A 13,582-nucleotide genomic window follows, 5' to 3' on the forward strand; every position below is an offset into this window, starting at 1 on the left:
AATACCGGAAAAACAATCTCTAAATAACAACGATCAAGATATAAAGTACGATCCAATCAAACATTATCATCGCACCTGATTCGGTCATTAAAGGGGTTGCTGCTGAAGTTTCCATCGAGTTGGATTGTATTGAAATAGTATTTGTTCCAGTCACACTATCAGCGGTAGTGCTATAGACGTCGGCAACAGTTGACGTGCGTGTAGTAACAGTGTCATCTGTTGAAGTAATCACACTACCCTTTACTTCTGTGCTTCCTGAAGTCACTGCAAATTATGTAATAAGCAAGCTTTGTCGATTGTTACAAAATGATATTTGACAATGATGGAAATAAAACACTGTGTTCGAAAACAACATAAAACTATTTATTCATGAGGTATACACGGGATGGAATACTGGTAACAACGCTATCACATCATGTATTACATCATATGTAACATTCTATTAATTTTTAATGAAATTACCACTATTGCCTTATTAAAGTACAGTCTTCCGAATAATACAGTCAGAGCATGTAAACTCTCTTATGAGCGACCTTTTAATAATACTGAAAGTGAGATATCACTTCAGTACCATGTTTAAAAAATGTCAATATTTTTCAATTCCTTCTACTTTATAAAGCAATGGGTTTGTTTTGATTAAAAAGGTAATGTCAGACCTGTATTAATGAGTCTATAAAATAGATAAGAACATCCCTAGGTATCGGAAAGCTGTAAGCTAGAGCAGATTATCAAGAACGCCACATCCATGACGTAGAAATCAGCTGTGTAGTATCTGACAAAAAATGACTCACTATATAAGAATACTATATAAAGTAAAATACTGTCAAAAACTATTATCGCACCTGATTTGGTCGTTGACGGGGTTTCAGCTGAAGTCTCCGTCGCGCTTGTTTGTTTTGAAATAGTTGTTGTTCCAGTCACACTCTCAGCGGTAGAGCCGTATGAGTGGGCAGATGTTGACTTCGGTGTAGTAAGAGTTTCATCTGATGAAGTGATCACACTACCCTCTACTTCTGTGCTTCTTGGTGACACTGTAAATTATGTTATTAGCAATATTTACCGATTGTTACCAAATATGATTTGTCAAAGATAAACTACAACACTGTTTTCGTAAAGAACGCGAAAGATTTATTAATGAGGTATACAATGGTTCGAATACTCGTAGTAGCGCTATTGCAATTTCATATATTACAGCATATTAAACATTCTACCAATTGTTAATGAAATAACCAATACTGCTTTATTGAAGTACAGTCTTCCTCAGGATAAAGTCAGAGCATGTAAACTCTCTTATGAGCGACTTTTTAATAATACTGAAAGTGAGATATCACTTCAGTACGATGTTAAAAAATGTCAGTATTTTTCAAATCCTTCTACTTTATAAAGCAATGAATTTGTTTTCATTAAAAAAGTAATGTCAGACCTGTATTAATGAGTCTATGAAATATATAAGACCATCCCTACGTATCGGAAAGCTGTACGCTAGAGTAGATTATCAAGAACGCCACATCAATGACGTACAAATCAGCTGTGTAGTATCTGACAAAAAATGACTCACTATATAAGAATACTATATAAAGTAAAATACTGTCAAAAACTATTATCGCACCTGATTTGGTCGTTGACGGGGTTTCAGCAGAAGTCTCCGTCGCGCTTGTTTGTTTTGAAATAGTTGTTGTTCCAGTCACACTCTCAGCGGTAGAACTGTACGAGTAGGCAGATGTTGACTTCGGTGTAGTAAGAGTTTCATCTGATGAAGTGATCACACTACCCTTTCCTTCAGCGCTTGTTGGCGACACTGCAAATTACGTATTAACCGATATTTGCTGATTTAACGATATGTCCTTTCACAATGATAGAACTACAACACCGTGTTTGCAAAAAACCAAATACATTTATCTATGAGGTATACACTATCATATAATCGCATATTAGAGCATTTGTTATATTCTTTTAATTTCTTTAAAAAATACCAACATTCCTTTATAAAGTAGTCTTCCTGAGGGTTACAGAAAGGCATCTACAACTCTCTTATGAGCGAATATTTCAAAACACTGATTCAAAACACTGAAAATGAGATATCACTAAATTACAATGTTGAAAAAATGTCAGTATATTTCAAATCCTACTACTTTCTAAAACAAAGAGTGCTTTTGAAGTAAAATTTTATATCAGACCTTTTTTTACTGCTCTATAACATAGGTAAGAATATCGAAAGATATATTTATATAGCTCTTGGCTAGAGCGGTTTATCAAGAACGGCACATCGAACATGTTAAAATAAGTCCTGTAGTATCTGACAAAAAATGACTCAATAAAACAGAATAGTATATAAAGTCCAATACTGTCAAAAATTATTATCGCACCTTTTTTGGTCGTTGACGGGGAAGCTGCTGAAGTTGCCGGCAAGCTGGATTGTGTTGAAATAGTTGTTGTTTCAGACACACTCTCAGCGGTAGAGCCGTATGAGTGGGCAGATGTTGACTTCGGTGTAGTAAGAGTTTCATCTGATGAAGTGATCACACTACCCTCTACTTCTGTGCTTCTTGGTGACACTGTAAATAACGTTATTAGCAATATTTACCGATTGTTACCAAATATCATTTGTCAAAGATAAACTACAACACTGTTTTCGTAAAGAACGCGAAAGATTTATTAATGAGGTATACAATGGTTCGAATACTCGTAGTAGTTCTATTGCATTTTCATATATATTACAGCATATTAAACATTCTACCAATTGTTAATGAAATAACCAATACTGCTTTATTGAAGTACAGTCTTCCTCAGGATAAAGTCAGAGCATGTAAACTCTCTTATGAGCGACTTTTTAATAACACTGAAAGTGAGATATCACTTCAGTACGATGTTCAAAAATGTCAGTATTTTCAAATCCTTCTACTTTATAAAGCAATGAATTTGTTTTCATTAAAAAAGTAATGTCAGACCTGTATTAATGAGTCTATAAAATAGATAAGAACATCCCTAGGTATCGGAAAGCTGTACGCTAGAGTAGATTATCAAGAACGCCACATCAATGACGTACAAATCAGCTGTGTAGTATCTGACAAAAAAATGACTCACTATATAAGAATACTATATAAAGTAAAATACTGTCAAAAACTATTATCGCACCTGATTTGGTCGTTGACAGGGTTTCAGCAGAAGTCTCCGTCGCGCTTGTTTGTTTTGAAATAGTTGTTGTTCCAGTCACACTCTCAGCGGTAGAACTGTACGAGTAGGCAGATGTTGACTTCGGTGTAGTAAGAGTTTCATCTGATGAAGTGATCACACTACCCTTTCCTTCAGCGCTTGTTGGCGACACTGCAAATTACGTATTAACCGATATTTGCTGATTTAACGATATGTCCTTTCACAATGATAGAACTACAACACCGTGTTTGCAAAAAACCAAATACATTTATCTATGAGGTATACACTATCATATAATCACATATTACAGCATTTGTAATATTCTTTAATTTCTTTAAAAAATACCAACATTCCTTTATAAAGTAGTCTTCCTGAGGGTTACAGAAAGGCATCTACAACTCTCTTATGAGCGAATATTTCAAAACACTGAAAATGAGATATCACTAAATTACAATGTTGAAAAAATGTCAGTATATTTCAAATCCTACTACTTTCTAAAACAAAGAGTGCTTTTGAAGTAAAATTTTATATCAGACCTTTTTTTACTGCTCTATAACATAGGTAAGAATATCGAAAGATATATTTATATAGCTCTTGGCTAGAGCGGTTTATCAAGAACGGCACATCGAACATGTTAAAATAAGTCCTGTAGTATCTGACAAAAAATGACTCAATAAAACAGAATAGTATATAAAGTCCAATACTGTCAAAAATTATTATCGCACCTTTTTTGGTCGTTGACGGGGAAGCTGCTGAAGTTGCCGGCAAGCTGGATTGTGTTGAAATAGTTGTTGTTTCAGACACACTCTCAGCGGTAGAGCCGTATGAGTGGGCAGATGTTGACTTCGGTGTAGTAAGAGTTTCATCTGATGAAGTGATCACACTACCCTCTACTTCTGTGCTTCTTGGTGACACTGTAAATTATGTTATTAGCAATATTTACCGATTGTTACCAAATATGATTTGTCAAAGATAAACTACAACACTGTTTTCGTAAAGAACGCGAAAGATTTATTAATGAGGTATACAATGGTTCGAATACTCGTAGTAGCTCTATTGCATTTTCATATATTACAGCATATTAAACATTCTACCAATTGTTAATGAAATAACCAATACTGCTTTATTGAAGTACAGTCTTCCTCAGGATAAAGTCAGAGCATGTAAGCTCTCTTATGAGCGACTTTTTAATAACACTGAAAGTGAGATATCACTTCAGTACGATGTTAAAAAATGTCAGTATTTTCAAATCCTTCTACTTTATAAAGCAATGAGTTTGTTTTGATTAAAAAAGTAATGTCGGACCTGTATTAATGAGTCTATAAAATAGATAAGAACATCCCTAGGTATCGGAAAGCTGTACGCTAGAGTAGATTATCAAGAACGCCACATCAATGACGTACAAATCAGCTGTGTAGTATCTGACAAAAAAATGACTCACTATATAAGAATACTATATAAAGTAAAATACTGTCAAAAACTATTATCGCACCTGATTTGGTCGTTGACGGGGTTTCAGCAGAAGTCTCCGTCGCGCTTGTTTGTTTTGAAATAGTTGTTGTTCCAGTCACACTCTCAGCGGTAGAACTGTACGAGTAGGCAGATGTTGACTTCGGTGTAGTAAGAGTTTCATCTGATGAAGTGATCACACTACCCTTTCCTTCAGCGCTTGTTGGCGACACTGCGAATTACGTATTAACAATATTTACCGATTCTTACCAAATATGATTTGTCAAAGATAAACTACAACACTGTTTTCGGAAAGAACGCGAAAGATTTATTAATGAGGTATACAATGGTTCGAATACTCGTAGTAGCTCTATTGCATTTTCATATATTACAGCATATTAAACATTCTACCAATTGTTAATGAAATAACCAATACTGCTTAATTGAAGTACAGTCTTCCTCAGGATAAAGTCAGAGCATGTAAACTCTCTTATGTCAGACGTGTATTAATGAGTCTATAAAATAGATAAGAACATCCCTAGGTATCGGAAAGCTGTACGCTAGAGTACATTATCAAGAACGCCACAACCATGACGTTAAAATCAGCAGTGTAGTATCTGACAAAAATGACTCACTATATAAAAATACTATATAAAGTAAAATACCGTCAAAAACTATTATCTCACCTGATTTTGTCGTTGACTGGGTTGCCGCTGAAGTTTCCATCGAGATCGATTGTTTTAAAATAGTTGTTGTTCCAGTCACATTTTCAGCTGTAGAGCTGTATAAGTGGGTAGATGTTGACTTCGGTGTAGTAACAGTTTCATCTGATGAAGTGATCACACTACCCTTTCCTTCAGCGCTTGTTGGCGAAACTGCAAATTACGTAATTAGAAATATTTGCTTTAATGTCATTTCTCAATGATAGAACTACAATAGTTTTGTAAAAAACACAATAGATTCTTATGCAAAAAATAGCTAAATCTTTTATTTATAACTCAATGTGGTTCACATGTAAAAATAAACAAGTGCAGCATTTCAAGAAAGGAACTGGAAGTAAATATATCGGGTTGGGCAACGCTTACAGGAAATTCATAATTTCTGTCATTCGAACGGGATAAAGTCGGTGTATTTCAAATCCTTCTAACTGCCAAATTAATCTGGTGACATATTGATTTTTGTCGTCATCTCATCCTCACATATAAGTCTTACTGTAAGACAAAAATAATGCTGGTAACAAATTTTGTGGCTCTATCACCCTTGTGTAAGACCTTCAGAAGAAGAGCCATAGGTATACCTGCTGAACTTGACTGGACTGATACTGTAGCTGGTGTTTCAGATTGTTTTGACCTAACGGTCACTATACTCTTCGTTTCCGTCCTAGCCGACGAATCTGAAACCGATTGTCCAAGATTCGAAAATTCAATGCATTTGAGGGTTAGACACATCAGGATAGTTACAGTATTTCAATTACATGATAATGCATATCCAAAAGGCTTTGATACATTTGATGTTAACGAAGTGTCAAAAACGTTATCTTTAATACTCTATTTTCATTTGGAGAAGGTGCTTTTGCGACATTCATTCGACAGTCAAAGGACATGAGTTAAACAGACCATAAAATAATTAAGTATGATCTAATCCGATGGAACAATTGCCACAGCAGTAAGAAGATTACAATCAAACTCAAAAACTACCATCGTACCTGATTTTGTCGTCGATGTGGTTGCTGCTGAAGTTTTAGCAGAGCCAGAGTGTTTTTGAATTTTTGTTGTTCTAGTCACACTTTCAGCGGAAAAGCTTTTGAAATCACTGGTAGTTCGCTTGTCTGTTGTAAAAGTATCAGGAGATGACGCCGTCCCAGCACTCGTGACTTCCCTGCTTGCTGATGACTCTGAAACTACTGTAATAAGCGGTATGTGCCGGCAATAGAAATGTTATCAGCCAAGAATATGACAACTATGCTGAACTATTTCAAAACGTGTTCAATTCTACAGAATCATTGCTGTATCATAAGAGTACTACATAAAGTGCAATAGTAGTATCGCACCTGCTTTTGCTGCTGAAGTTTCCATAGTGCTAGAAATAGTTGTTGTTCCTGTTACACTCTGAGCAGGATAGCTGTGCATCGTGGTTACACTTGGCTTGTCTGTGGTAGCAGTATCATGTGACGATGCAGTCTCACTAACCTTCTCTTCTTTGCTTGTTTTCGACTCTGTAAATGCTGTAATTAGCAATGGATGAAGACAAACATACCAATTCTTATGGGCAATATTAAAAGTAGAATTCTATGGAATCAACAATACTGTTCAATTTGAGAGATTAATTGCTTAATCATTAGAAAGATTAAATGAAGGTAGTATGTATTACTGAATGAGACAGAGACAGACTTTTGCCTCTTGAAATTTTTAACCATTTTCATACTAAATATGGTTTATAATTTTCCTTATAAGCTTTGATTGTGCAGTCAGCCCTCAATGATTGTATCTACTGGTTTTGTTTTTTCCGCAATGGTCACATTTTTGCAAGCCCAGGTAATCTCTCAATTAGTCTATAAAATGTAATTTTGCCTTACTCAATGCCCCTTAAGATAGTATAGTACGGACAGCGATACGTTATTTCAAAAAATATAAAATCATGTTAACAAGGCACATCTGTTATTGCCTACTCAAGCGATTGTGTCGAGAAATTCTGATGTGTTCAAATGTATAGGAAAGATAATTTAGTACTTACCAGATTTAAACAACCGACTTGAATAAAGTGCGCTGATCCACTAGTAAGCAAAGGCGTTGCGAGACGTTTGTAATCGAAGTGTTGATTGCCATATCATGCAGTTACTTGCAAGCGCATCTATGCATATGTATACGCATTGTAATAGTATACACGCGAAGTGGACTAGACGCACACACAGGCACATTGCATTAGCCGAGTTCCAAATTCTCACTCACTTTTACATTTCTCTTCGAGTATGTACGCATTGAAGGGACATTATCGCTATCTTTAGACCCTTTTTTCACCAGTATTGTTGCAAGCGAGCAGTTGCTGATGTTGTTCGACTTTTTGAAAGATGTCCAAAAATAGTCGACCATAGACAACTTCCATCCCATCTTGCTTACACTGTGTGAAAACCTTCGGTCAGGGGTTTTAGGTAGTCTACCTAAAACCCCTGACCCGAGGTTTTTCTACACAGTATATATATATATATATATATATATATATATATATATATATATATATATATATATATATATATATATATATATATATATATATATATATATATATATGAAGATTAGGCAGATAATCCATATGTGTTAAGCTTTGAGCGCCAAAGTCAATTTTTATCACCCTTATACATATGCCAAAGTCACATTTTTTCATAATTTTGCCAAACTTTAAATGAAGAACTACAGCAAATGAAATGTGAAGTGCATTTGGTCGAGAATTATCAAAGAAATATTTAAAAATTACTAAAAATTGGTAAAATGTTGCAATAAAATTTTGGTGGAAAAATTACAGCACTCAAAGGGTTAAAACTCGTCATAAGATGTAATTCTTCCATTTTATTATATTGGTAACATCCTGAATATCATATGGTAAGAAGCACCAAGTCCGGCGATTCCGTCGTTGCATTTCCTCCAAAATATACATAGGAGTTGTCTTAGCTATCCTTGTTCATAACACACCAACGTGTTTCTAATTCTATATACTTAACGAGGCGAATTAAGTTTAATGCTTAGTTTACTGTGTAGAAACATATGCCTTTTATTTCTACTTGATATATAAGTGAGTGAGTGAGAATAAAGAACTTTGAAATCCGCAGAGTTACTTAGATGCCTTCAGGGTGAGTACATCCATAGCTTGCTTATATACATGATCCGCTAATGAGTGGTATGTGAAACAAGAATAGTCGCAATGATTCTGCTCCGGAATAAATGGGAGACGCAATATTTCACAGACTCAATAGGCCAAGTGGTAACTTTTGAGCTGATATTTACAGATTAAACCATCATTACTACATTATCGAATAATTCCAAATTAGTTCCAATCATGTTAATATTTAAATGATGTAAACTACCTAAATCCTAGCTGAAGCTTTGCTCTGACTCCTTGGCAATTTGGTCAGACTCCGATCTTGGTATTTCTTTGCACGTTTGCGCACATGGTTTTTGTTTGTACCGTGGTTCATTCGAATTCCAGGTATTAAAGTAAACGCAACTATACATTAAGTGCAGCTGCATGGTAGGCTTGATTTTAATTATTTTGATTGCAATTATGCAGTCACATGATACTTACTTACTTCCTCTTTGAATGTTGTATGAACAATATTGCCAGTTTAACAAATTTTGCCAACATGATGTATATTACCCCTACTTCTCTATTATTTCAAAATAATTTATATATCGTTGGCCAATAATAAACCAGTGTACTCTTTGTATTACGTAACGTCTCGAATTTGCGTCTCTTAGATGATTTTGTACAGAGCATAATTGTGTTTATTATGGAAAAGTAGACCCTTTTTCATTGCTGTTTTATTGTATAACTTTGGTTTAAAAAGCGCCTTCATTACATAAAAATCGATAAAGTCGCGAGAGAACTGTGAAATTTTAAATCTACACTAACTGACTTTTTACGATGGGTGCTCGGCTTTTACATGCCAGTACGGTTGGTCCAAATTACCGACGATAACATCGCAAATTTTACTCTATAACTTACTGTTTGTTTTCACAAAGAAACGATTAAAAATAAAAAAAAACACATCGACTGAGCTATTTATAACACCCTTACTATATATTATTGTGACAAGACAGTTATCCTGTTGTAGACTGTTATTCGTCTGGCGACGACTTTTGACGGAAGGAGCTTTGTGTCAACAAGCATCACCGTGTCATATAGAGTCGAATATAATCAGTAGGTTTATGCGACGACGTAATAACAAGACAGGGATACTATATTCTCGAAAATAGTTGCAAGCTGTGGTTTCATTTGTTTCAATTTTCGATGCAGCGGAGATTATGACGGTTTACTTCACTGTGACACGATACTTCAACCACTACACACTATATATTGTGGATAGAGCTTGAAGCTAGGAGACCATTCACAGTCGAAGTACAAAACAGCACAGAGACATTTACGCTCTTAATATTTTAGCGGAAGACTTCATTTTCGCGTTCCTGATACATTTTTTCTTGGTGGGCGGCTCATTCCTTCATTTAACACACACATGCATCGAATGTATTAAGTCATCCTTAATATTATATTACGCTTTCAAACACTATAGACAAAGCGTTCTTGACATAATCAATGAACTACTGTCAAAACAAGCGTAAAGCCATAGGCATTTGTTGCACAGCACAAACTGCTTTCTTTATCATATACATGCTGCACATAATGATAAAACCGTGTTCATTGCACTTTGTGTGATGGAATGTTGCTTCTTATTGACAACCGAGTTATAATTTAAAGACCATGTAATTGTCTAACTTGTCTCACCTGTTTGTTGCAACGCTGATACTACTGATTTAGTTTTCTCCTGACTTCTACTTGCTTCAGGCGTAGAACCTTGAATATGTGTTGGAGTTTGATGTGACGAGAGTGGTGTTCTCGTTACTTCTTGCTTCAGAGAAGGTATCTGCGAACTCCTTTCCAGCTTGCTGCTGAACGACGACCCTGATGATGACGAAAATGTTATAGATGTGAGAAATTAGCAATGTTGTATCAGAGACTTCTCCTCTTAAAAGTTATTAGAATAGAGACAGTAATATGCGCTACGGGGCCCTCTATTGAATAGATAATCCTTGCGATATTTCCGAAATGTTACAATATTTGATAACTGCATTCTTTGAAAAGTGAAGAAACATATTGTGATCAAAACTAATAGTAGAACTGTTTGAGTCATTTTGACGCGGGGCTATACTTTTTAAAGTAATAGTTTCTGTCACGCAGGTTGTTACATCAAGAATAACATCAGTTGATTGGACTGATACTGTAGGTGTTGTCACAGATTTCTCAGATGTAAAAACATGGTACTCTTCGTTTCTGTGTCAGCCGAGGAGTCTTAAAAATCTATGATTGTTCAAAAGTAGCAAATTAAAAACATATGCAAGCCAGACACATCATGACTCCTACAATATTATAAATGCCCGATAACTAATGTCTAAAAAGCGCTGATATTTCTAAAATATTGTGATGTGTTGTGTTGAAATGTGTTGTGTTGAAATGCTTGTTCTACCAGTCACACTCTTGGCGGGATAACTTTGCATCTGAAGACGTGCTACCCTTCACCTCTGTGCTTTTAGACAACTCTGAAATTCCTGTAACTAGCGACATATCTGTGCTTACTGGCCACGAGACAAATTATGCAATTAGCAATATTTATCGATTTTTACGAATTATAATGGACCGATAACAAAACTACAACGGTTTGTTCGCCAAGTACACAATAGATTTATCTGTGAAGTAGACAGGGCTTTAACTACTTGTACTTCCGCCATTACATTATCACATATTACATCATATGTAACATTCTACCAATTTTGTAAAGAAAATACCAACATTGCTTTATGAAGTACAGTCTTCCTCGGGATACAGTCAGAGCATGTAGTTGTCAACTTGTTGAATCAAAACATTTCTCCACTCACCAAGTCGCTCAGGACTGCTGAATACATTTTCAAAAAGCTAACTACACATATCACTGATGAAACTGATATTTTAAAAATATCGAACAATAGAAAACTCTGTGTTTGGTATTTTATTCAAAACGTTATCTCAAAATGGTACTTTTTATATCAGTATATCTATAAAATAGTCAAGGACATCAATAGCTGTTCGAGAGCTCTACGCCAGTTGAGATATGACGAAAACAGACCATCGAAGACGTAAGCATCAGCCATATAATATCTGACAAAACAATCTCTCAAAACCAACAAACAAGATATAAAGTACAATCCCATCAAAAACTATTATCCCACCTGATTTGGTCGTTGACGGCATTGCTGTTGAGGTTTCCATCGAGTTGGATTGTGTTGAAATAGTTGTTGTTCCAGTCACACTCTCAGCGGTAGAGCTGTATAGGTGACCAGCTGTTGACTTCTGTGTGGTAAAAGTATCATCTGGTGAAGTGGTCACACTACCCTTTACTTCTGTGCTCGGTGTTGACACTGCAAATTATGTAATTAGCAATATTGGCATTTTTTACGATATATCATTTGTCTCCGATAGAACTACAACACTGTATTTGCAATATAGACAATAGGTATATCTATGAGGCATACAAGGGTTCGAATGCTGGTACTTCCGCTCTTATAGTATCACGCCCTACATCATTTGTAGCATTCTACTAATTTGTAATGTAAATACCAACATTGTTAGATGAATAACAGTCTTCCTCAGGGTGAAGTAAAAACATCTACAACTCTCTTATAAGCCAATATTTTAGGACACTGAAAGAAGAATATTATTTAAGCACGTAGTTTACAAAATGTCAGTATATTTGAAAACCCTGTGATTTATAGATTTATAAAGCAAGCATTTTTAGGGAGTAAAAACTAACGTCACACCTGTTTGAGTCTCCACTGTCGTGCCGGCCGTCCTTTCCAAAGTACTTGGTACTGATACAGGAGTTGTTGCTGAAGCAGCAGTGACAGTAGAAGAGCCATAGGTACCTGTCGAGCTAGACTGATCTGATACTGTAGCTAGCGTTTCAGGTTTTTGTGATGTTACAGTTACGGTACCCTTCGTTTCTGTGCTGGCTGGAGAGTCTGAAAACATTGTAGTTGCCCAACAGTCCAATCAAAACATATTACAACTCATAGAAGTCAATACTACTACATATTTCCCAAAGTAACAACACATATGACAGATAAAAACTAAGTTTTAGAAATATCGCACAACAGTACACTCTGGGTCTTGTCTTTTATTTAACACGTTATCTGAAGATGGTACTCTAAAGGTATACAATCACCTGTAATCTAAATATACCCATATATGGTCAAAGGGGCGTTCCTTGGTATTCAAAATGTCCATGCGAGGGCGATGTTTTTAAAAAGCGGCCACCCGCCTAAAATCTGTGATTGGTTAGATTTCTCTTTCCATGGTAACTGTGGCAAGATTGGAACAGGTGACAGTATACCTTTAATATATCAGTATAGCTACATGTACACAAAAGTTATGATCATCAATAGAATTGGATAGCTCTATGGTCAGGCAGATATATGGAGAAAAACAACATCAACGACTTATCTAACGGCCATGTTACATCTGAGATGACAAAGCGATCGCTCAATTATCGAGAACAGGGTATAATTACGCTCAAATCCAAATGTACTATCGCACCTAATTTGGTCGTTGACGGCGTTGCCGCTGAAGTTTGCACAGAGCTGGATTTTGTTGAAATTTCTATTGTTCCAGACACACTCTCAGCGCTAGAACTGTACAAGTCGATAACTGGTGACTTGTCTGTAGTAACAGTGTTTTCGGATGCAGTAGTCAAACTACTCTCTACTTTTGTACTTGTTAGCGACTCTGAAAATGATGAAATTAGCAATATGTCCTCAGAGTTAAAATATATTATCAGCTGATGAAAAATTTATTACAAACCTTCAGGTCCAGAGGCACTAAACAGATAGATCTATATTCGGCCGATAGGGATTTGATGACCTGTACTGCCACTATGTATTACCAAATATAACCTCATATGTCACATAATAGTCATTTGTCCACAATTAAAAAACATTTCTTTATCAAGAAGTTTACTCACAGTGAAGACAAGCATTGCTACTGAACAATAATCTATACTTCATTGCGATATTTACATCATGTCAAAATAATACATCATGTCAAAATAACGGAAAATCTTGTGCTTTGAAAAGCAAAGAATATTTCAGGAAGTAGAAGGTCATTTTATAGCCGTTGGAGTCGGCTTCGACGTGGTAGCTGTCTTTTCCAAAGTGCTAACTACTGATACAGGGGTTGTTGCTGC

At 35.6% G+C, this 13,582-nt stretch overlaps 1 protein-coding gene and 2 long non-coding RNA genes across 3 annotated transcripts in view; all 3 read right to left on the reverse strand.

Annotated features, from left to right (window-relative positions):
- Window positions 1-848: 848 nt before the first annotated feature.
- Window positions 849-2,543, reverse strand: LOC139117822 (uncharacterized). The gene is made up of 3 exons (XR_011548590.1): window positions 2,367-2,543; window positions 1,610-1,798; window positions 849-1,031 (listed from the first exon to the last, which is right to left on the reverse strand). It is a non-coding gene; the product is annotated as an uncharacterized lncRNA (long non-coding RNA).
- Window positions 2,544-3,228: 685 nt separating this feature from the next.
- Window positions 3,229-4,824, reverse strand: LOC139117823 (uncharacterized). Its single transcript, XR_011548591.1, has 3 exons — window positions 4,646-4,824; window positions 3,879-4,067; window positions 3,229-3,324 (listed from the first exon to the last, which is right to left on the reverse strand). It is a non-coding gene; the product is annotated as an uncharacterized lncRNA (long non-coding RNA).
- Window positions 4,825-10,081: 5,257 nt separating this feature from the next.
- Window positions 10,082-13,582, reverse strand: part of LOC139117656 (serine-rich adhesin for platelets-like) — a 73,094-nt gene continuing 69,593 nt past the window's right edge. The window contains exons 102-105 of the mRNA XM_070680897.1: window positions 12,937-13,125; window positions 12,162-12,362; window positions 11,574-11,762; window positions 10,082-10,272 (exon numbers count right to left, since the gene is read on the reverse strand). Of these exons, the coding sequence (XP_070536998.1) occupies window positions 10,082-10,272; window positions 11,574-11,762; window positions 12,162-12,362; window positions 12,937-13,125 (770 nt within the window). The remainder of the gene's footprint in view (window positions 10,273-11,573; window positions 11,763-12,161; window positions 12,363-12,936; window positions 13,126-13,582) is intronic.

Source organism: Ptychodera flava, chromosome 18 (genome assembly GCF_041260155.1).
Source record: "Ptychodera flava strain L36383 chromosome 18, AS_Pfla_20210202, whole genome shotgun sequence".
In the NCBI taxonomy this organism is placed as follows: domain Eukaryota; kingdom Metazoa; phylum Hemichordata; class Enteropneusta; family Ptychoderidae; genus Ptychodera; species Ptychodera flava.